Below are 23,439 nucleotides of genomic sequence, written 5' to 3'. Positions count from 1 at the left end.
TTTTGAGTAGAATTTCTTTTATTTTAGTAATACAAAAATGAGTAAGTTGGCTCTGCACGCATAGCTCAGTGGTTAGGGTGCTGGCCACATGTACCAGGACTGGTGGGTTTGACCTCGGCCCTGGCCTGCTAAATAAACAAACAAAAATATAGCTGGGTGTTGTAGCGGGTGCCTGTTGTCCCAGCTACTTGGGAAGCTGAGGCAAGAGAATCACTTGAGCCCGAGAGTTTGAGATTGCTGTGAGCTGTGATTCCATGGCATTCTGCCGAGGGTGACATAGTGAGACTCTGTCTTAAAAAAAAGAAAATAAGTAAGTTGATTATAAAAAATATTAAAAATAAATGTCTTTTCTCAGGGAAAAAAAATTTTTTTCTCATTTTCCTCTACAGTGTGTTGCCAAGATCTGTGCTCCAGTTTGTATGATGTGGAACTATCAAACAGACAAGGGGAGAACATAGATAAACTAACAGAATACATTAAAAAGAACCAGTTGGTAAGAGTCATTAATTTAAAGTATTTTTCCCAAATTCAGACATTGCTGTCTAAATATTAGTTGGTTGTGCCTAGATTAAGTTATTTTAGCTTGCTAAAATTGTTTTCGCTGTTCAATACTGGGGGTGCCAACAAAAGTATATACATTTTAAGAGATATTATCTATGTCGCCCTGGATACAGTGCCCTGGTGTCATAGCTCACAGCAGCTTCTAACTCTTGGGCCCGAGCGATCCTTTTGCCTGAGCCTCCTGAGTAGCTGGGGACTATAGGTGCTTGCCAGCTAGTTTTTCTGTTTTTGTAGAGATGGGGAATTACTCTTGCTCAGGCTGGTTTCTGAACTCTTGAGCTCAAGCAGTCCTCTCTTGGCCTCCCAGAGTGCTAGAATTATAGGTATGAGCCACTGTGCCCCACCACAAACACGAAAATTTCAAGACTCTCTTTTTCTTAAGCTCAAGATTTCACTGAGGACTCTGGAACAGGGAAAAAAGATGAAGAATTTATTTTGCCAGCATTTCTTTTTGCCTTAGGACCTGATTATATTTTATTACTTTTCATTTCTTAGGATGCTATAGAAAGGATTAGTTTATTAGATATTATCTTTAGTTTTTCTAATTCAGGATATTGTGTTTCACATGAGCTTCGGGCGCTACTAATGCATCTGATTAATCTCTGATTTGAAGTGGTAACGTGACTATTGAGGCAGTAGCTTGAAATGTCAGCTGTCTCCATAAAAACAAGGCTTTTTAATTAATTATTATTATTTTTTTTTTTTTTTGGAGATAATCTCATTTTGTCGCCCTCAGAAGAGTTTCGTGGCATTATAGCTCACAGCAACCTCAAATTCCTGGGCTGAAGCAACCCTCTTGCCTCAGTTTCTCTATTTATTTTTAGTAGAGACAGGGTCTTACTCTTGCTTAGGCTGGTCTCGAACTCCTGAGCTCAAGCAGTCCACCCACTTCTGCCCCACAGAGTGCTAGGATTACAGGCATGAGCCACCATGCCCTGCCTAAAATAAGGCTTTTCTGATTGATCTGTTGTATATGTAGTTGAACAGACACTATTCTGAAATTAACCCTTGACATTCTAGTTATATGGAGCTCAAATGAGGCCAAAATTATTTGAGCTAAGGAAGTTTGTTTCTGAATTTGGGGACAGAATACCTTTTTTCTCATAAACATTAACATTTCTGGAATTTTTTCTTTTGTTGACGTCAACAGTTTACTAGTGAGTGTGGTGGTAAAGGGAGAAGGAAAGAGATGGAAGAATCTTCTTTCATGTATTTTTTTATATTTAAGGCAATCATCAAATGCTTAGAAGATCGGGGGGTTTTCATTTTGCTTACATCATCAGCCTTAACATCAGAATCAGGTATGGACAATTTATTTTGAAAAGAGTATTTTTTTAAGGATTTACTTTTTGTTTTATAAGATCAGTAAACTAACTTTTCTTCTGATTCTTAATCTGTGTAGATTTTGAAGCTGAGCAGATGGGCCTGCACGGGTTACATTTGTTCCATTTTCCCCTGACAGCAGGTAAGGACACAGTAATTCCTGGGTCCCTCTGTCTGGCAGATGTATTTCTTCTCCTTTTTTTGAGACAGAGCCCCAAGCTGTAGTCCTGAGTATCGTGCTATGGCATCACAGCTCACAGCAACCTCCAACTCCTGGGCTTAAGCAATTCTCTTGCCTCAGGCTCCCAAGTAGCTGGGACTACAGGCGCCTGGCCACAACACCCAGCTATTTTTCGGTTGCAGTTGTCATCATTGTTTGGCAGGCCTGGGATGGATTTGAACCTGCCAGCACTGGTGTATGTGGCTGGTGCCGAGCCTGGCAGATGTATTTCAACCCTCCTCTGACTTGACTTCTCAGTAGCACATGGTGCCGAGAACTGGTTTTTCCTCTTAAATAACTCTCCCCTTAACCTCTATCGTTGGCCTTTTAACCTCCTTTGCAGGTTTGTCCTTTCCTCTGAGCTTCAGAACTTTATTTCTAGGTATCTGCTGACATTTCCACTGACATATCTCAAAGTGGCCTCAAATTCATTGTGTCTAGAACTGAATTCATTTGTTTAAATTAAGCTCAAAGACACTGTCCCTCTAACCTGAACTATTGGTCTTTTTCTTATCCAGCCAACATGCTGTGGGGAGATGTTGTCCTCCCTACACCCAGAAGGACCAAAACTTGGCTCTTGGGGGCAAAAAGAAAAATATATCACCCATACAGTACATAAACATATATGCAGCAGTTTATCTGTAGTATCAAAATTTCAGAGGACAGTGGGGAAAAAAGTGAGTCTGAAAGGGCTAGGGACAGGTAATGCTTAAAAAAGGTTGTTGAGAAAAACACTTATCTAGTAGCTTATTCCTATTTACGTCTGTCAAGCTTGGGTTTTCCTGATTCCACCACCACTCTCCATCCACTAGGACCCCTAAGCCTGTCAGTATAACTTAAACTCTCACTTGTGTGGTTACTTAATGCCTGCCTTTGTGTTCTTCTTATCCCTAATGCCTAGCAAAGCCAAGCACTTAAAAATGATATTTGCTGTATAAATAAATGCAAGTATTTTTTTTTTGATGCATGAGGAAACTCTTACTGTTTTATAATCACACTGTGTTTAAACATAAAATTGTATATGATATTTGTAAAGCTACAACTAATGCAAACATGTTGCAAAGTTGTTTTTTTTTTTAAATTGTATTCTGTTACTTAAAAGCAGAGAACTGCTTTCTTAGGCATCACTTCTTTGGAACAGGTAAAATATTACCAATTATAAGCACACAGTAGCAATGGCGGTTTGCATTTTTAAGCATTCATTGTGTCAGGTATGGTGGTAGGTATAACTAATTTAGAATCCTTAAAATCCTTACTGTCACCTCTGTAAGGATGAGGAAACTGGCCAACTCAAAAGAGGATATTTTATGATTTTATTATAGTTTAATACATATCATACTGGGTTCTGCCTTACCAGGTTCCTTCTTGAAATCATGACTTTGCCTAGGAAACACTTTATCATGAACTTAGTACCATCCAAGGACATTTTCATAACTTTCTTTCCTTTTTTATTTTTCTCTTTTTTTGAGGCAGAGTCTCACTTTGTTGCCCTTGGTAGATTGCTCACAGCAATCTCAGACTCTTGGACTCAAGCGATCCTCTTGCCAGTTTTTCATTTTTAGTAGAGATGGGGGCTCACTCTTGCTCAGGCTGGTCTTGATTGAACTCGTGAGCTCAAGCAATCCACCCATCTCTGCCTCCCAGAGTGCAAGGTGGCGTGAGCCACTGAGCTCCGCCAGCTTTTTCATATTTCATTTTTCCTTCAACTGTTACTCTAAAACCAGTGGTTCTCAACCTTCCTAATTGCCGCATTGTTCCAAATGGAACAAAGGGGTTGTGACCCACAGGTTAAGAACCGCTGCTCTAAACAATGAACTCCCAAGAAAAGAATTTGTATTTTAATATAGAGCCACACTTTCCTTTCTATTCTTTGTACTTCTTTTCCTAATCTCTGCTGTAATGCTAATTTAATTAGGACTCACTTGGTGTTTCTTTCTTTCTTTCTTTCTTTTTTTTTTTGTAGTTTTTGGCCAGGGTTTGAACCCACCACCTCTGTTATATGGGGCCGGCGCCCTACTCCTTTGAGCCACAGGTGCAGCCCCTCACTTGGTGTTTCTTAACCCTATAGTTACTTTTTCTTTAACAATAATATAATTTCTGGCAGTGCCCGTAGCTTAGTGGGTAGGGCGCTGGCCACATACACTGAGGCTGGCAGGTTCAAACCCAGCCTTGGCCAACTAAAAAACAATGACAACTGCAACAACAACATAAATAGCCAAGCATTGTGGGTGCCTGTAGTCCCAGCTACTGAGGCTGAGGCAAGAGAATTGATTAAGCCCAAGAGTTGGAGGTTGCTGTGAGCTGTGATGTTACAGCACTCTACCTGGGGCGACAGCTTGAGACTCTGTCTCAAAAAAAAAAAAAGAAAAGAAAAGAAAAGAAAACCAATAATACAATTTCTATTTCTATTTACGAGGCAGTAGAAGCCTTTGTTATTTGTGGGTTTATGTTACTGATAACTCTGAAATTTTCTAGGATTTTATTACCCAGTTCACAGGGATCTTTTTTTAAATTCCCTTTCACTCTTTTCCTTTAGGTTATTGATTTGCTAAAAAATTATACCCCTTTAGGGAAAGGGTGAGTTAAAAGGGAACGTGGAGCACAGACTAGTTATTCAGTTAAGTTTTTTAATTTATTATTTCATTTGACAGACAGGGTGATGAAATTAGGAACAATTATTCCAGTACAATTTTGGTGTTATTTAGGGCTATTTTTTCAGTTCAGTTGATTTGCTTTGTAATATCTAAAAAGAATTTGAAGTGAGTTATATAAGGTACAGATAAAAATGAGAGTGTTTTTAAAAGCAATAACTTAAAATTTAAAAGTAGGAAAGTAAATCTCCCACTATTGTAAACAGCAATAAAAGCCCCTGCTGCTGCTCTGGTGGACCACGGAGCCTCTAGGTCAGGTGAGGGAGGGCTGGAGGCGGGGTGATCTTACTCCTTGTGACTTAGCAGTTACTTGTCAAGTGGTTCTTTTTCACTTCGGGGGTGTGTGTGTGTGTGTGTGTGTGACTTTAAATATGGAGATACACTCATTAAATGTATCTGTAAGTCCTCTTAGTAATCTGTTAATTGACATTTAGGTTATTTGAAGCATGTTTAATCATCACATACCTTTGAAATGTGAAGCATTTTTTTCTGTGTGTTCTGTTACAAAACAAAACTTCTAGTGTTTAATACATGTGTTTATGTATTTTAGGGGTGAAAGATGTTAAAGCTGAAGATGACATCTCCATGAAGGTGATACCTGTTTTACACACCCTTAATTATGCCCTGCTAGAAGCAAAGAAATCACTTCCTAAAGAAGGAGCCCATCCAAACACATTAGTAAAGAGTCATTTCCAAGAACAGAGCAAGGTGGACAAAAGACCCTCGTTGACTGCTGCTCCTCAGGGTGCCATTAAAGAGATGGCATTCTCTGGGACACTGTCCAGTGACTTTGACTGGGTTTCTCCAGCTGAAAAGTGCCCTTCAGAGTCTTTAACTCAGCTGAAGTCTTATTTTTCAGATCCGAGCAGTTACATTTTGGAAGTGTCTACTGCCTTGGATTTGTTAGCAGAGCCTCCTCAGTCTCCTTGTGTTTCCGATGGAATTTGTGATGCTGGATTTTCTTTAGTTATGACTCCAGATCCTGAATTTCTTGACTCAGAGGCAGAAGTAAGAAAAGAAACTGAAACAAAAAAGAAATCTGAAGTTTTGAAAGCAAAGAAGGGAGTTGTGATTCCACCAAGTCCAGCGCGAAGTCTGAGAGTACAGCCTAAGAGGAAGGCCAGCTCACCCCCGAGGGGACCCCGCCGAAAGGTGAACCTGTGCCGCCCCTTTCCCAAAAGGGCTGCTCCCGCAGCAGACAGTGGCCTGGACTGTCCAACAACTCTTAAGTTAGTTAAAGGACATTTTCCTCAGAAAAGAAAAAGAGGTAAGTGTGTGGATTATTACAGTAACAACTGTTGTGTTCAGACCTTGTTCTGCCTGGTGCATGGGGACTCAGCTGAGCAGCATCATTTAGAAGACGAGGTGATTTGTGTGTAGCTAACACCCAAGAGGTGTTGCTCAGATTAGGCATCCTCAAACTGTGGCCCGTGGGCCACATGAAACGGTGTGAATTGTATTTGTTCCCTTTTTTTTTTTTTTTACTTCAAAATAAGATATGTGCAGTGTGCATAGGAATTTGTTGACAGTTTTTTTTTTTTTAAACTATAGTCCGGCCCTCCCAACAGTCTGAGGGACAGTGAATTGGCCCCCTGTTTAAAAAGTTTGAGGATGCCTGGTCTAGATAAAGCTGGAAACCAAGAAATAGGAGACTAAGATACTCAAACACCTGCCCACCAAAAGTGCATGTTCCACTTGTAAAACCTTGACTCAGAGGCAGAAGTAAGAGATCACAAAGAGCCAGAAACCATACTTGTTAAGCCACAGGGTAAAACTCATGTGTTCACATTCCATTGTAAGAAAAATGGATGTCTAGTTTCTGTGCTGTCCTCTGACAAATGGAGGTGGGAGAAGACAACTTACTAAAATCAGAGCCAGGTGCGGTGGCTCACACCTATAATCCTAGCACTCTAGGAGGCTGAGGCAGGTGGATTGCTTGAGCTCACAAGTTCAAGACCAGCCTGAGCAAAAGTGAGACCCCCATCTCTACTAAAAATAGAAAAACTGAGGCAAGAGACTTGCTTGAGCCTGAGTTGGAGGTTGCTGTGAGCTATGACACCACAGCACTCTACCCAGGGTGACAGCTTGAGACCTCTTGGGGGTGGAGGGGAAGACTTAGTAAAATCAGGCACACCAATAGTAAAAGGTGAACACTTACAGAAGGGGAGGAAATGCCTGGGCCTTTAAATCTAAAGCAGTCTAGGGCAGAGTTTCTAGTACTGTATGTGTGTCAGAGTTTTTTAAATGATCACCTGGGTCCTCTGACAGACTGAAGCGGAATATGCAGTGGTATGGGAAACCTGGAAAGTCCCACTCACAGGCTGGTGCAGTGGCTTATACTGGTAATCCCAGCACTCTGGGAGGCTGAAGCCAGAGGATCACTTGAGCTCAGGAGTTCAAGACCAGCCTGAGTGAGAACTAGACCCCATCTCTACTAAAAGTAGAAATACTAGCCGGGCATTGTGGTCAGCACACCATGGCTGAGGGGGCCACTCAGTCGTTACCATGTCATCTCTGGCTGCTGTGCATTGGCAGAGCTGAGCAGCAGGGGGAGAGAATGTGGCCTTCAAACCTCAAAGTATGTACTCTCTGGCCCTTCACAGAACAAGTTTGCCGACCATGTCTGTAATGTTTTAAATTTGAAAATGTTGATGTCTAAAGAAGAAACACCTAGGATATGGTGATCCTCAGCATTCAAACAATTAAGGTTTTACCCTGTGGCTTAACAAGTATGGTTTCTGGCTCTTCGTGATCTCAGAACTGGTGTGTGGGGTGGGAGTATTAGGAGGATAGTGGGAAGTGTGGCAGTGTGAAGCCCTGAATCTGACTTACAGTCGCCTCTTTGTAAATATGCTCCAGGCTAGCCGCACTGAGTTCCTTCCTGTTTTGTGTGAACCAAAAGAATCTGTGATTCAGCACATGGTGTCATGTTTTCTCTGATGTTTCTTATTATATCTACTGTAAGATATGTTTGATATTATAGTCCAGTACCCAAAAATTCATACATGACTGACATTTAAAATTTTTTTTAAATTGTTTATGTGTAATACAATCTCATCATTTTAATTCTTTTCTGCTGAATTTAAGAAAGAATTCTGGCTGTATGACATGCTGAACTTATTTTGCATCCTAATAGTAGATTATTACACAACAGTTTAGGAAACAGGCCTTTTTTCTTTTCTTTCTTTCTTTTTTTTTTAGACAGAGTCTCACTATGTTGCCCTCGGTAGAGTGCTGTGTGTCACAGGTCACAGCAACCTCAAACTCCTGGACTTAAGTGATTCTCTTGCCTCAGCCTCCCAAGTAGCTGGGACCACAGGCGCCCACAACAACACCTGGCTATTTTTGTTGTTGTTGTTATAGTTGTCATTGTGGTTTAGCTGCCCCCGCCGGATTTGAACCCACCACCCTTAGTGTATGTGGCTGGCGCCAGTAACTGGTGTGCTAGGGGTGGGCGCCAAGCCAGGAAACATGCTTTTGAGTGTTACATATAAACAGAACAACCCCCACTGGGCCACCTTGTTTAATTGCTCTTCTTTTCCTTTTCTCCCAGGACCTAGGTTTTGAGAGATCTTCCTCTCCTGTTTATGTAAAAAATGTTAGAAAATTCACTACTGCCCCAATTTTAATTGTCTAATCTTTTTTCTTTTTCATTCAGTTCTTGCTTGATTTGCGTTTTTCTTTTTCTTTTTTTTTTTTTTTTTTTGCTTTAGAGACAGAGTCTCACTTTGTGGCCCTAAGTAGAGTGCCGTGGCCTCACAGCTCACAGCAACCTCCAGCTCTTGCCCCGGCAATTCTCTTGCCTCAGCCTCCTGAGTAGCTGGGACCACAGGTGCCCGCCACAATGCCCGGCTATTTTTTCTGTTAAAGTTTGGCCGGGGCTGGCCTCAAACCCACCACCTTTGGTACGTGGGGCTGGCGCCCTACCACTGAGCCACAGCACTACCCAACTCGCATTTGCCATCCTGCCAGTTTCTTAAACTGTTCATTTTTCTTTCCTTATGCTGAAGAGTTTGGAATGTATAACTGGAGTGGAATGAAAAGTCTTATCTTTTACAGATTATGCTGCTTTAGTGCTTGTAAATTTAGTGGAGAGGGAAATAATTAGACCCAGAGGAATGAGTAACATTAAGAGTTTCTCAAAACCTTTTAAAAAACCGCTCCTTTCTCTAACCCTCTCCCCCAAAATGAAATGAAATGGCTCTCTTTCTTTCCCTCTACATTTCACTAACACCAGTTTCTTAAACTGTCCAATATCATGTATAGGGTCCTCAATGAGAAATAATGTTCTCTATATAATTTTAAAATATTTGTCAACCATCTGTATGTGTGATTATATTTGGGGGGCTAAATTTTTTGGTGGGAACTGAAATTATGAAAAACAGTGAGATTAAAGTTTTCAAGTGGGCATTTATTAATTTTTTTTTAACTTCTAAGATGGAAACGCAGGCAGTGTGTTCGCCCTGCAGCTGTTGGGGGACTCCATGTGAGAGTGCAGCCGAGAGCTCTGTGAGAGGGACAGTTTTGTGTAAGATAGCATTTTGTTAGAAATAGAACCAGGTGCAGACTTCATTGCCTTTTAAAAGATTGTTCTTCAGATGGTGTTTACGAGTAGCAGAATAACGCTGTGACGTGCCTTTGTCGCAGTGAAGACAGGTTTTACCTGTATAAAATTCTTTCTCCACTGGGCCTGTGAACTCGCATATGCCGTCCTGCCAGCCACATCAGTCAGGAAAGGTTATGACGTTTTTGTTTTTTTTTTTAATTAAGGTGTGCCTTTTTATAAAGTTATTACCTGGCTTACCACCACCACCCCCAAAACCGAGTCTCAGTACATTGCTCTTAGTAGAGTGCCATGGCATCACAGTGCCCAGCAACCTCAAACTCTGGGGCTTAAAGGATTCTCTTGCCTCAGCCTAGTAGCTGTGACTATAGGCGCCCATCACAACGCTCGGCTTTTTGTTGTTGTTGTTGTCCCTGCTGTTAAGCAGGCCTGGGCCGGGTTTGAACCCACCAGTCCCGATGCATATGGCTGGCACCCACCGAGCTCTGGGTGCGGAGCCCCATCTGTTTTCTTCTTCACCTGCTGGGGATATAGACAGACATTTAGCAAGTTAACATTGTATTTATGTGAGAACTTTTAAGACTTGGATTGATAAAATCTGTTAATGAAATTCCTTGAAACTTTATTCCCCGTTACTAAACTTACCCTCTTTACCCCTTAAACTGTTCAAACTCTTAAACTGTTCTTGTTCTTTTAAAACGAAAGAAAGGGGAAGGCTTTGCTGCTAGGTGTCTGGGCCTCTACCCCTAAAAAATGGTGTGTTTTCTATATAAGGTGCGGAAGTGCTGAGTGCACAGTTTGTACAGAAAACCAAATTGGATAGGAAAAACCAAGATGCTCCTATTTCTGAAGATGTTCCTGTGGCAACGAATACTAAAAGGGCAAAGAAACGAGAGAAATCTCCAGTCCAAACTATTCCAAGGGCTAAGCCACCTGTGAAGAAATCTCCACAAAAACAGAGGGTAAATACAGTGAAAGGCAGTCAGAATCTCAAAATCAGAAAGCAGCCACAGCCTGGTAAGAACCATTCTTCCTATAAACTTAAACACCACAGGACAGATCCAATAAAGTATGCAAGATAGTGTATTGAAGTAATATACAAGCAGTTGAAATCTACCAGTAGTTTTTTCTGTATTCTTTAGTTCAGTTAGTTCAAGTACTAACAAGGATAAGTAACTCAATTTCCTATCGTGAATAAATCAGCATGGTGCAAAGTTGAGCCTACTTTTTATTTATTTATTTTTTTTTGTAGAGACAGAGTCTCACTGTACCACCCTCGGTAGAGTAACGTGGCGTCACACGGCTCACAGCAACCTCTAACTCTTTGGCTTACGCGATTCTCTTGCCTCAGCCTCCCGCGCAGCTGGGTCTACAGGCGCCCGCCACAAGGCCCGGCTATTTTTTTGTTGCAGTTTGGCCGGGGCTGGGTTTGAACCCACCACCCTCGGCATATGGGGCCAGCGCCCTACTCACTGAGCCACAGGCGCCGCCCGAGCCTACTTTTTAATTTGCATAAAGCCTGAGAAGGAATTGGATTATTTCTAAGAGCTAAAATATAAATGACTATTTATGACTAGGAGCACAAGCAAGTAGTATCTGGCAGTATCTTTCTGGGTCATAATCAGTTATAGAAAGTGGAAAGTTATGAGCTTATCTAAGGAAAATTACAAATAGATTGTTCTTAATTGTCAATAATCCTGAATTTGGTTTGAAATGGCATTCAATTTTTAAAGTAGTTTCACTTTTCTAACTTATGTGAATAATAAAAACTCTAGTTGCAGAGCACACAGCTGAGTGTTCAGTCTGTATTTTCAATTGCTAGCCATAACCTCTTTTAGAAGTGTGGTATCACCTCAGATTTCACCTCTGTGCGTCTGAGCATGCACCAGCTCCCCTCTGGATCTGTTTTCCTTCTTATCTTTACTGTGCGTGGTGTAATTCTTATTCCAAACCGTGAAGTCTGTGACACTTGGTCTTTGGTGTTGAGTCCTGTTACAGTGTGCTTGTTACCTTGTTTGGCAGAGACACTGCCTTCATATTGCCGTCAGTATTCTCTCTGATTTCCCTGATGCTATTTTCTCCCTAATCTGTTATTACTAGACTTTTAATGTCTCAGATAGTGAGAATTCAGAGAAACTATTGTTTTTGTTGGGATGGTGGAATTATAGATGAGCTTGGATTTTTTTTAAGCTTCTTTAATATTTTTTTATGACTGAAGATCTTTTTACAGCTCATCATGTCAGTCAAACACTTGTAGTGCTACACTTCTGGCTTCCGTACCCAATTTAACTCTTTCACTTATCTCTCAAGGGACTTCACTGTGTGGACTTAGCCCACTCCCGTCAGACTGGGCTACCCATGTGCACCCTCGTGGCCGGCCAGGTTCTAGTAACTAACTGTCTTACTGTCTGACCCTCACCAGTCTCTCTCTTTTGGGTTTGAGAATGTTACAGAATTAAATTTGTACTGTTTTTTTTTTTTTGCAGTTTTGGCAGGGCTTGAACCTGCCACCCCCGCTATATGGGGCCGGCACCCTACTCCTTGAGCCACAGGAGCCGCCCTAAATTTCTGCTGTTTTCTAATCACTTGATATGTCCTGGTTCTGTCTTTCTAATTCGTTTGTAAACATTATCAGAACAGGCACATAATGTCATGTTCTCAACACTGTCACTTGAATTCTTTGTATGGAATTGGCTCTCAAAAACTCACTGACAAATCAACTAGTGGGAGGAAGTTTGCACTTAGGGAAAGAAAAGTGATTCTTCCAGATTAAATGTTTTCAAAGTATGTGTTCAAAAATAGGCTACTACATGTTGTGCAACTACGTTCCAAGTTAAAATTTTAAGATTACTGCATTTAGACAGTCTTTTTTCTAACCTGTTTTGTTTTTATCCTTCAAATATCAGAATTTAAGAAGGCAGGTGGAACATAGCCACGTTGGCCTCAGTATGAAATCACTTATTTTGAGTTTTGATTGTCAGAATCAAATAATTTTAAAGTCAAACAATCATTTGGTTTCTGAACCTAATGATTTTCTGTCCTTTTTAAAGTTTTGATATAGTTTTTGATAGTTTTTTTGTTCACTGAACTTTTTATATTTTTAATACAATTCCTTTGGCGTTGTCTTTTCTTCTTTATATGTCTTAAGCAGATTTATGGTTGGATTCATATTTTTGATTGAGAGCTTGTAACAAGTCAGTAAGTGATTTACATGAGGGCATACATATCTGTTAAACTGTGCCATTTTTCTGGACTTCAATACAATATTCTTTATATTAGGTTTTACTTGTGATATTCTGTATAAGACATAGGTTAAGTATATAGAGGCCATAATATTAATGCAGGAAGGAGGAAACCAGAGTCAAACATACCAGGTCATAAAATAAATTTCGCATTTCCAATAAACCTTTGGGGCTAACCAGACAGTTCTCTACTTTGAGTTCCTGTCTTCCACCTAGCCTGCTTGGTTTTTACTATTTTATTATTTTTTTCCCCAAATATTATGAGGGTATACACATTTGGATTACATGGTTTGCTTTTGAATATTTGAAGTCAAAGTTATCAGTATGCCTAAATGAAGGTGGGCGTACCTTCATTGCCTTCTCATTTTAATTGTCGACATCACAGAGCAGCATTTTCTTCTCTTTAAATGTATTAGTCATTGGCCTTTGCTAGCAGGTGGTTAATTCATCTCAAACCTCTGCTATGGATTATAGATTATAAAGAGGAACACAGCTGGCTTTTCTGTTCGTCCACCTAGCTGCAACAGGGAATCACTGCCTGAGTATAGTTGTTTATTTTATCCTTCAAAAGGATAGCATTTAGGAAGGATTAATGAATGTCCTGAAAAGCCCTAAGCAAAGCACTAGAGAATGTAAACTTGCTGATGAAGGAAAAGTGGAGAAGTTTGATTATTGAATGAAAGGAAAATTATTAGTAGTTTTGCTGTTTTGGAAAAAGGTGATGAAATTGATGATTCTGAATTTTACGACTTTTCTAATTTTTTATTCATGTTACATCTAATAAAGATAAATATAGTTAAAATCGTTTCAACTTAAGTGGTTCCTTTAAACACTTGTTAAGGGAAATGGTTTCTGAGAAAGTATGTTAGCAGACTCTAATACATGCTGGAAGCTTCTACATTCCCCAGATTGTAAGCCCCCCAAGGGCAAGACTCTCATTTTTTCTTATTCTTTCTACCTGTATGTTTCTTGAGCTGAGTGTACATCTTATGTTGAGTTCAGTGTGTACATTTTTACAGGGTGATTTCTTATATGTCTATGTCTTTACACCTGCCCCTCCTCCAGTCAGTCATAATAGATCTGAGGTTGGGAAAGACGTTAGTCTGATAGTAAAGCTTTAGTAATCTTTGTAACATAAATTTTTCTTGAATATGTTGATTTTATCATTAATTTTCACTGAGGCATAGTAGTATGGTAGAGACTGAATCCTTTGAAAAACAAACATTATATATATCTTTTTTCTTTCTTCTTTTATACTAAAGCCAAAGGAGAAACTGCTTTACAGCCTCAGTCAGAAATGTCACCAGCTTGTCAAGAAGATGGTATTAGCATAAACACAGTTCAGCCACAGAGTTCCACAGTGGCCCACAGAGATCTCCCTGAAAACTCCATCGTCAACTATGCCTCCCAGGCCCTAAATATGTTAGCCGACCTGGCATTAAGCTCTGCTACCTCTTCTACACCAGCATCTGAACCTAGAAACCTCTGCTCCTCTGAATTGCCACAAAATGACGTTTTGCTCGTTAAAGAAAATTCTCCACAAGGTACATCTGACCATGAATATCATAAAGAAGTTCAAAATCCACAAGGTGGAGTATCACCTAAACAATCCCCTGATAATAATTCTGGGCCAGACTTCACTATTAGCCAGGGTGAAGAGAACTTAGGTCCTTGTGGTCAGGCCCTTACCGAGGCACAGTCAGCACTCACTGAGGGAACACTAGAGCCTTCATATGCAAGCCAGAGCTTTTTCATCTGTGTGGAGCACTCATATGCTCTGTTTCTTGCACATCATTCAAGGAAACATCGATACCAGAGAGCAGTCGCAGGCATTGCCTTTACCAGGAGTGGGAGAAAAGGTCCTGAAGCCAGAACCCCGGTGGGAAAAGTCTTGCCCTTCCGGCACCAGCAGACCACCTCCCCGCTGCAGAAGCTTCCTGTAGACATCCTGGTGCACCACAGGAGCCACCTGCTGTCCTCCAGCCTGAAAGGCTTTCTTTGCTCTCACACTGTGTTTAGCTGTGATGGATCCTACAAGATCACTTTCAAATGTGAAACAGAATATGCATTCAGTTTAGATAGTAAATACACCAACAACCCCCTAGAAAAAACTGTACTAAGAGCATTACATGGGTAAGTATGACTGACACTTGTTGAAATGGATGGAGGAACTCCTCCCCACTCCCCCATAGAGATGGAGTTTCACCTTATGGCCCTCAGTAGAGTGGTAGAGTGCCGTGGCCTCACACAGCTCACAGCAACCTCCAACTCCTGGGCTTAGGCGATTCCCTTGCCTCAGCCTCCTGAGTAGCTGGGACTCAGGCGCCCGCCACACCGCCCGGCTATTTTTTTGTTGCAGTTTGGCCAGGGCCAGGTTTGAACCCACCATCCTCAGTATATGGGGCCAGTGCCCTGGCCACTGAGCCATAGGCACCGCCCCAGATGGAGGAACTTTTGAGATCGACGTAGTGAGATGGGGAAACTTGCGTCTGTGTCAATCTCAGGGAAGGAAAAGGAAGTGTGTTTAAAACCTATAGTTGGGTAATAATATCAAGCAAACATGTTTACTGATGATTAAGAGTGACAAGCTGGTTTTGCCACTGTGTGATTACATAGAAAACTTTTTAAAGATAACTTTAGCCTTAGCTGGGCGTTGTGGCGGGTGCCTGTAGTCCCAGCTACTTAGGAGGCTGAGGCAAGAGAATCACTTGCGCCCAAGAGTTTGAGGTTGCTGTGAGCTATGACAACACAGCGCTCTACCGAGGGCGACAAAATGAAACTCAATCTCAAAAAAGGGGGTGGGGGGGCTTTCCGTTTTGTAATGCTTCATAAGCCCTTGTGGCCTTTTAATTAAAATTTTTAGGTGAGGAGGCTGAGGCAAGAGAATCGCTTAAGCCCAGGAGTTGGAGGTTGCTGTGAGCTGTGTGAGGCCACGGCACTCTACCGAGGGCCATAAAGTGAGACTCTGTCTCTACCAAAAAAAAAAAAAATTTTTTAGGTGAGATCTAGATAAAGTAAAATAGTGTGCGATTTATTTAGAAATAGTACTAAGACTGAACTGTAGAAGAACCATTTTAAAAATTACTTATAGTTTGGTGAATTGGTCAGATGATAGGAGTGAGCAGCTGCTTGTTCTATGAATCTTCCTTCAGAAGTGACCGAGGTAATAACAGCAGTTGGTGGTGTAGGCTCTGATTCTAGGAAGCCATTTTATTCCCTCTGGTGAGCTAGGGCAAGTTACACCCTTCCAGACAGTTCATCTCAATCTACAGCGTATGTACGGCTCATCTGGGATCTCACTGAACCTCAGAATCTGATGCAGGTTGTTTGGGGTGAAATTCTTCACAAATTTCCGGGTGATGTCAAGGGAGGATAACAGTCTATGGCCAGTGTCTGAAGGTGGGGGTTTAGTAATAGCTCCCTCCTGAGGTGGTTAGGTGTATTGGGGTCTTGAATGGTTATGAATGGGTAATAAATGGTACCTGTCACTGTTAGTAGTGGTGCAAGTTTACACACTCTGATTCCATGTGCTCAGAGGGCCATCTCATTAACATGAATACTGTTTAACTGTCACCTAGCTCTGTGGCCTCCCAGTTTAGCCCATTCCATCTGTCTACTATGTATTTGCCTGTCAAATGGTCAAACATTTTTTATCTCCCCTACAGTTGCAGGATATTTTCTAGAACTTTAATCTGAAAATAGTATGGTTCTGTTGAGTTGCCCAGAGAGATGTTTTAATCTTCAGATTTTCTCAGCTATTGGAAAAGATACACAAAAATGGAAAAGAAATGAATGAGTCCAACTTAGCAAAACGAGGAAATGAAGATTTGGTAGTTGCTTAAAGCGTTGTTCATTTATTATGCTTTGTCCAGGGAGAGTTTGTGTGGTAAAAAACAGGAGAGGTCATGGTTCTACCATATAGGTTTTGTGATTTTAAAGAGTCACTTAAGTGTTCTGATTCTCGTTCCTTCCTGTGAAATGAGTAGGTTAGACTTACCGTTATGTATTAGATCAACTTTGTATTAACACACATTCACTGTTTAAGATCTGTGATTTTTTTTTTTTTTAATACAAATGAATACAAAACCTAACGTTAGTAATGGAGGCACTTGCTTGTGGTAGATAAATAACCATTTTCAATGATTTTTGTGTGTTCTTTCGGCAAAATCTCAGTCCCTGGAACACCAGTTTGCCTGACAGTGTGGAAGAAGTGAAGCTTTTACTTCATATGTGGGTAGCTCTGTTCTACAGCGATCAGAACAAAATCATACGGTCATCCCGGAAGGTGGTGGAGCACAGCAACCCTGCAAAGTATGTGTCTATAAATAGCATGTTAGAATCTGGTGAGCTCAGTGAAGTGGAGGATGTCCCCAACATGGAAAGAGGTTCTGCAGACCCTCTGTCGGATACTAACGAAGCCTCCCAGGGTCCTGCTCCCGAAGTGTCCTTCCCTGACCCTCGCTGCTTGCTTCCTCTTATTAAACCAACCTCTCCCAGGGGCTTGGAATTCTCCATGCATAATCAACAGGAAGAGTATCATCCAGATACCCCAGAAGGCCAAAGTTTCCTCTGTTCTTACAGTAATGAGGTAAGTAAGGCTGAGTACTATGAATGTTGGCATTATTTTAGAAGAAATTTTCATCTTTATATGTATTATAAATCATTCACTGGTATATGCCACACCTTTTGGGGGCAAGACACCATTGTAAGAGGGTCTTTACCTAACAAATGCAATCAGTATAACCTGGTTTCTTGTATCCTCAATGAATCCCCAACAATAAATTAAAAAAAAAAAATCATTCAAAACAAGGCATTGTTTTATTCTAGGAAAGTGGATTCTCCAAATATGTAAAGGATTATAATGCCAAAAATGTAGTTTTCATAAAGAGTCCTCAAGTTGTCAGCAGCTAGAGTCAATCTGCTGTCCTGATTAGAAAAGTGGGAGTAGAAGGACATCACAGGACCTGGGTGATCTCAGAGCCTTGAGAATTATATATCACTTATTTAATAATTTGGGGCAAATTACTTGTTCTCTCTGAGCTTATTTTCTTAACTTTTTTAAAGATGTGACTAATAACACATTATGCCTACTTAGAATATTATTTAAGGATTAAATATGGTCACAATAAATATTAGACATGCTTTCATAAACCTTAAAGTAAACTGGAAATTGTGTTTGAAGACAAATCTTGGAACAGTAAGATGCTAGACCTGAGAGAACAGCCAGTGCAGATAACAGACAACTATTCGTAAATAAGGACAATTAACTTTGTTTTGTTCCATTGTTCATAGCTGATATTCAGCAAGGTCAGATCATTCAAATCCCCCCACCCCTCCTTTATTTGGGATACAGGATCTCTTGGCAGATCTAGAGAGCAGTGGGGTGATCGCAGCTCACAACAACCTCAAGCTCCTGGGTTAAAGTGATCCTTCTGCTTCAGCCTCCAGAGTAGCTGAACTACAGGCACCTGCTACCACACCCAGCTAGTCATTTTATTTTGTGTGGAGACTGGGTCTCCCTGCGTTTATTGCCCATGCTGGTCTTGGACTCTTGGCCTCAACTATTGTCACATATTAGCCTCCCAAGTGCTAGGATTATAGACATGAGCCACTGTACACAGCTACAGATTTTAACTAGAGCAAATCAGTTATAACAAAATTCTTAGTGAAAGGAAGTGATAAAATAACTGCCTTTTTAACCTTTCAGCCTAGATTTATTCTAAAATAATTTTGCATGTGTTTGAGCAGGACCTGTGATGTTTTACTTCTGAGTAAACAGTGTCTGCACCTAGGATCACTGAGGACTGGGAGGTCCATGGATGGGCCTCATAGGATCCTTGAATATCTTCAGTTGATCATTGTCATCAAAGTTAGCTAGACACTGTATGCCAGATGATGGGTACACGAGGCCTTTCACTCACATTAACTCAGGCAGTTCTCACACCTATAATCCCAGCACCCTGGGAGGCCAAGGCAGGTTGATTGCCTGAGCTCACAGGTTCGAGACTAGCCTGAGCAAGAGCAAGACCATTGCCTCTAAAAATACCTGAGTGTTCTGGCGGGCACCTATGGTCCCAGCTACTCAAGAGGCTAAGGCAAGAGAATCACTTGAGCCCAAGAGTTTGAGGTTGCTGTGAGTTGTGATGGTACGGCACTCTGCCAAGACTCTTATCTCAAAAAAAAAAAAGGACTCAGGCAATTCTCGGGAAAAATCAGGTAGATTTTGATTACTACTTAGTTTCTTTTGAAGTATTTTTGCTGTGGAAATAATGTAATTAACTATCATTGGTACTTATTTCAAAATGACCTTTGACAAAGGAAATAGAATATAAATAAGTACAAAGTAGAATATTAAAATTAATGATTTCTAACAGTCTCTACTAATGTGTACCTGTAGTTTTCCATCATCTTGGACTCTGCCCTTCTCCACAAGTGGGGGTCACAATAAATATTAGACATGGGGGTCTTCCACAGGACCCCAGCATGACAGGCTCTAGAAACAAATGTGAGTGTGTTCTTGTAGCCATGTGCTTAACCAAGCCATCACTTTAAAACAATTAGACTGTATTTTATTTTTTATTTTTATTTTTTTGTTGCCCTCAGTGGAGTGCCTTGGTGTCACTGCTCACAGCAACCTCCGACTCTTAGGCTTAAGCAATTCTCTTGCCTTAGCTTCCCAAGTAGTTAGGACTACAGGTGCCCAAGAGTTTGAGGTTGCTGTGAGCTGTGATGGCATGGCACTCTACCAAGACTCTTATCTCAAAAAAAAAAAAAAAAAAAGGAGTCAGGCAATTATCAGGAAAAACCAGGCAGATTTCAGTTACTACTTAGTTTCTTTTGAAGTATTTTTGCTGTGGAAATATGTAACCATATTGTTGTTGTAGTTGTCATTGTTGCCTGGCAGGCCTGGGCTGGATTCGAATCCGCCAGCTCCGTTGTATGTGGCTGGCACCCTAGCCACTGAGCTACAGGCACCGTGACTAGGTCATATTTTAGAAACATTATACTTTGCCTAGAGTAGAAAATATTTCTAGGCCAGGGGAAGTGGCTCATGCCTGTAACTCAGAAAGCTGACATTGAAGGAAAATGTTGATCTTCTACATTTTCTGGAAAGCTGCAGCCAAATAAAGATGGCAGAAAATTTTGATGTTAGCAAGACCACAGTTAGCAACATCCAAAAATGTAAAGGTGAGTACTTGGAGAGAAACGGGGAGGAAAGCAGAGACTACAGAGGAAAAGGAGGAAAATTTCCCTCAGTGATGTCAGTGAAGCCACATTAAGCTGGTTCAAACAAATGAGGGCAGTTAATGTCTGGATCTCCAGGCTGATGATACAAAAAGTTGCCCGGGGTGGCTCCCTTAGCTCAGTGGGTAAGACGCTAGCCACATACACTGAGGCCAGCAGGTTTGAACCCAACCCCGGCCAGCTAAAACAACAGTGACAACTGCAACCAAAAAAAAAAAAAATAGCTGGGTGTTGTGGCAGGCACCTGTAGTCCCAGCTACTTGGGAGGCTGAGGCAAAAAAAATCACTTAAGCCCAAGAGTTTGAGATTGCCATGAGCTGTGACATCACAGCACTCTACTGAGGGTGACATAGTGAGACTCTGTCTCAAAAAAAAATTGCCCAGAAATGCGCACAGGAATTTGGGGTGGCAGATTTCTAAGCATCAAGTGGTTGACTTCAGTAATTTACACTGCAACACAAAATCTCTCAGAAAATCCTGTCTGGTGAATCAGTGCAGTTCTAGGAGTCCTTGTGGAGAGTTCATCACTAAGTTCCCAGACTCCACCAGAGGCTTCAAAGATGACATCTGTATTGCTGATCGGGGTGGACTCTTTTTCCAGGTAATGCCTGACAGGAACCTCGTCATGAAGGGTAACAAATATAAGAGGAGAAGACTTTGCAAAGAACATTTCACAGTTCAGCTTTGTGCTCGCTCAACTGGAGAAAAACCAAAGCCTTTGTTGATTAGTGGATTGGCAAAGCCAGGACCATTCAAGAACCTGAGCCCCCAAACCTCCCCATCACTTCAGAGATCAAACAAGTGCACACAGGTGATGGGTACTCTATCTGAGGAGTGGGGAGTGGTATCAACCAAGAAATGAAGAACAAATGGTCTACTGCCAGTAGGCAACTGTCCTGGCCAGCCACAAGTGAATCATCTCACAAATGGAACACTGAAATTTCTGCCTCCAGATACCACCTCAAAAACCCAACCTCTTGACTTAAGGCAACGTCAAATCATTTAAAATGTACTACTGGCCGGGTGCAGTGACTCATGCTTATAATCTTAACACTCTGGGAGACTGAGACAGGTGGATTACCTGAGCTCAGGAGTTCAAGACCAGCCTGAGCAGGAGTGAGACCTCATCTTTACTAAAAATAGAAAAACTAGTCAGGCATCGTGGCAGCACCTATAGTCCCAACTACTTGGGAGGCTGGGGCAAGAGGATCACTTTAACCCAGAAGTTTGAGGTTGCTGTGAGCTGTGATACCATGGCACTCCACCCAAGGCAACAGAGTGAAACTCTCTCTAAATAAAGTAAAATGCATTACCAAGCTCAGCTCCTGCAGTGAGTCATACATTGCTAAAACACGAACCTGTGGTCCACCTGTGGAAGCAACATCATCCACTGTATCACTTAACACTCTGGGTGCCGTTCCCTGGATCAGTTCTGCTTTTGGAGTAAAGTTTAGCCAAAAAGGATAGAAGTGTTTCAAGAAAGTTGAATTTGTCACAACTCAAGAGCACTATATTGTAGGCCTATCAGACAGTCCATCTGCATGGCAACATTCAAGGAATGGAGTTTGAAGGTTTTGTTGCAATGGATGAGGAGGAGGTGACCTGTAATGAACCTGACCCAGAGCAGTTTTCCAGTTAATACTGACCTAAGTACAAACCAGTGCAAAAGTGCAGGAAGCAGCTAATGCAGATGCAAGTGGGGATAACACAGAAATTATAGAGATTCCAAAAGAGGGATCTTTCGGATCTGCTAATGTAGTTGAAGTCATTGGCTGTGGACAAATGCCCGGCTGTGCTGAGTGGTGTAGCCAGTGTTGAGAATGCTTTCTCCACTTAACACTTACAGTAAGAATAAGGAACAGACCGAGATTGGCTCTTTTTTTGAGAATGAATGATTAAACCATGAAAAAATAGTAAATATTGGTTTTGTATAATACTGTCTGTATACTTTACTGTGTGTTGATCACGTGTGATTTCGTATGATACCCTATAATAAAAGCTGTACAAGACAGTAAAGTGTGTATTTATTAGTACAGTAGGTCTGCTTCCTTATGGTGACCACCTCCATATGCTGACCAGTTGTTACAGCCCTTTGGGCGGTCATCCTATATCAATATTGTCACAAATTGGCTCATACACCTGAGCTGGCAGGTTCAGATCCAGCCCTAGCCCACCAAACAACAATGATGGCTGCAATCAAAAAATAGCCAGGTTTTGTGGCAGGCACCTGTAGTCCCAGCTACTTGGGAGGTGGAGGCAGGAGAATCGTTTAAGCCTAGGAGTTGGAGGTTGCTGTGAGCTGTGATGCTATGGCACTCTACCCACGGTGATGGCTTGAGGCTCCGTCTCAAAAAAAAAAAGTGTCACAAATTGCATTTCACCAAGACTCCATATTACCTGCCATGGCCTGTTTGGGATGACCTCAGGAACATTCTCAGGACTCATCAGGCCAGGCCAGGTGGCTCACACCTATAATCCTAGCACTCTAGGAGGCCAAGGTAGGTGGATTGCTTGAGCTCACAGGTTCCAGACCAGGTTGAGCCAGAGTGAGACCTCATCTCTAAAAATAGCTGGGTGGTGTGGGAGGCGCCTATAGTCCCAGCTACTCAGGAGGCTGAAGCAAGAGAATCGCTTGAGCCCAAGAGTTGGAGGTTGCTTTGACCTAGGACACCATGACATTCTACCAACGGCAACTAAGTGAGGTTCTCTCTCAAAAAAAAAAAAATTCATCAGTGAAACTAAAATGCTTTGTTCTCTTAACATTCTGACATCTTAGCCTTCTCCTGCTGCTCCAGTTAGCGTTGTCCTACAGAAATGTTTCTATGCAGAGATATGAAACACAGGTCCTAACTTCCAGCCTGTGTGCTTCATAACATGGCAGGCAGTCTGTGAGCACATTCCCATCCTTGAAGAGGTGTGGTCAGTTACATAACTAGTCTATTTTACAACATTTTGGACTAGACCGTGCTTGAGGCTTTAAAACAAAACAACTTGTTTATGAGGTTACCAGAATTGTTATGAGGTAGTTCTAATATTTAACCTAAATCCTACAGCTACTATTTAAATCAGTCCCATTAGTGTATAAATGCAAACCACATTGATAAGTTTTCAGTTGCTCTGTAGGCAGTATTAAAATGAAGAAGACATCTCCAGTTCTCAGTGAAGAAGATAGCTAAGGATTGAGGGGCCTTTATCTACCAGAATGAGTGTATTTTTTTCTCTAGTATTGCATTCTGAGTTAAATGATGCTATTTAATAAATAGGTTGCCTTTCAGAATTACCAGTATTCTAGCCACTTTTTGTCCAAAAGGGTATTAAAAAAACAGGCTGTATAATTAAGAAAGTTTTATAATTCTTCATCTGTCTATATATTTAAAGGAAGCAGGCCAGGCACTGTGGCTCATACCTATAATGCTAGCACTTTCGGAGGCCAAGACTGGAGGATCACTTGAGCCCAGGAAGTTGAGGTTGCATTGAGCTATGATGATGCCACTGCTCTCTATCCCAGGCAGCAGCAGAAGACACTGTCTCAAAGTAAAGAAAAAATACAAATCACATTGGGAGTTGTTTTAAGCCTATCTTAAAAAGAGATTTTTTTGACACATGAAAATTTTTTGTCTTATTTGTTCACAT

At 41.3% G+C, this 23,439-nt stretch overlaps 1 protein-coding gene across 7 annotated transcripts in view; it reads left to right on the top strand.

Moving 5' to 3' along the window:
• The window catches only part of TASOR2 (transcription activation suppressor family member 2), a 79,714-nt gene that overhangs the window by 42,577 nt on the left and 13,698 nt on the right, over positions 1–23,439 (top strand). For all 7 annotated transcript variants that reach the window (XM_053572947.1, XM_053572946.1, XM_053572945.1 and 4 more), the window contains 7 exons: positions 390–493; positions 1,790–1,862; positions 1,964–2,026; positions 5,306–6,022; positions 10,094–10,336; positions 13,824–14,694; positions 16,735–17,149. In XM_053572947.1, the coding sequence (XP_053428922.1) occupies positions 390–493; positions 1,790–1,862; positions 1,964–2,026; positions 5,306–6,022; positions 10,094–10,336; positions 13,824–14,694; positions 16,735–17,149 (2,486 nt within the window). The remainder of the gene's footprint in view (positions 1–389; positions 494–1,789; positions 1,863–1,963; positions 2,027–5,305; positions 6,023–10,093; positions 10,337–13,823; positions 14,695–16,734; positions 17,150–23,439) is intronic.

This window comes from Nycticebus coucang, chromosome 20 (assembly GCF_027406575.1).
Source record: "Nycticebus coucang isolate mNycCou1 chromosome 20, mNycCou1.pri, whole genome shotgun sequence".
NCBI lineage: Eukaryota > Metazoa > Chordata > Mammalia > Primates > Lorisidae > Nycticebus > Nycticebus coucang.
The sequence above is the reverse complement of the archived record's forward strand: the minus strand, read 5'-3'. Positions and strand labels throughout refer to the sequence as shown.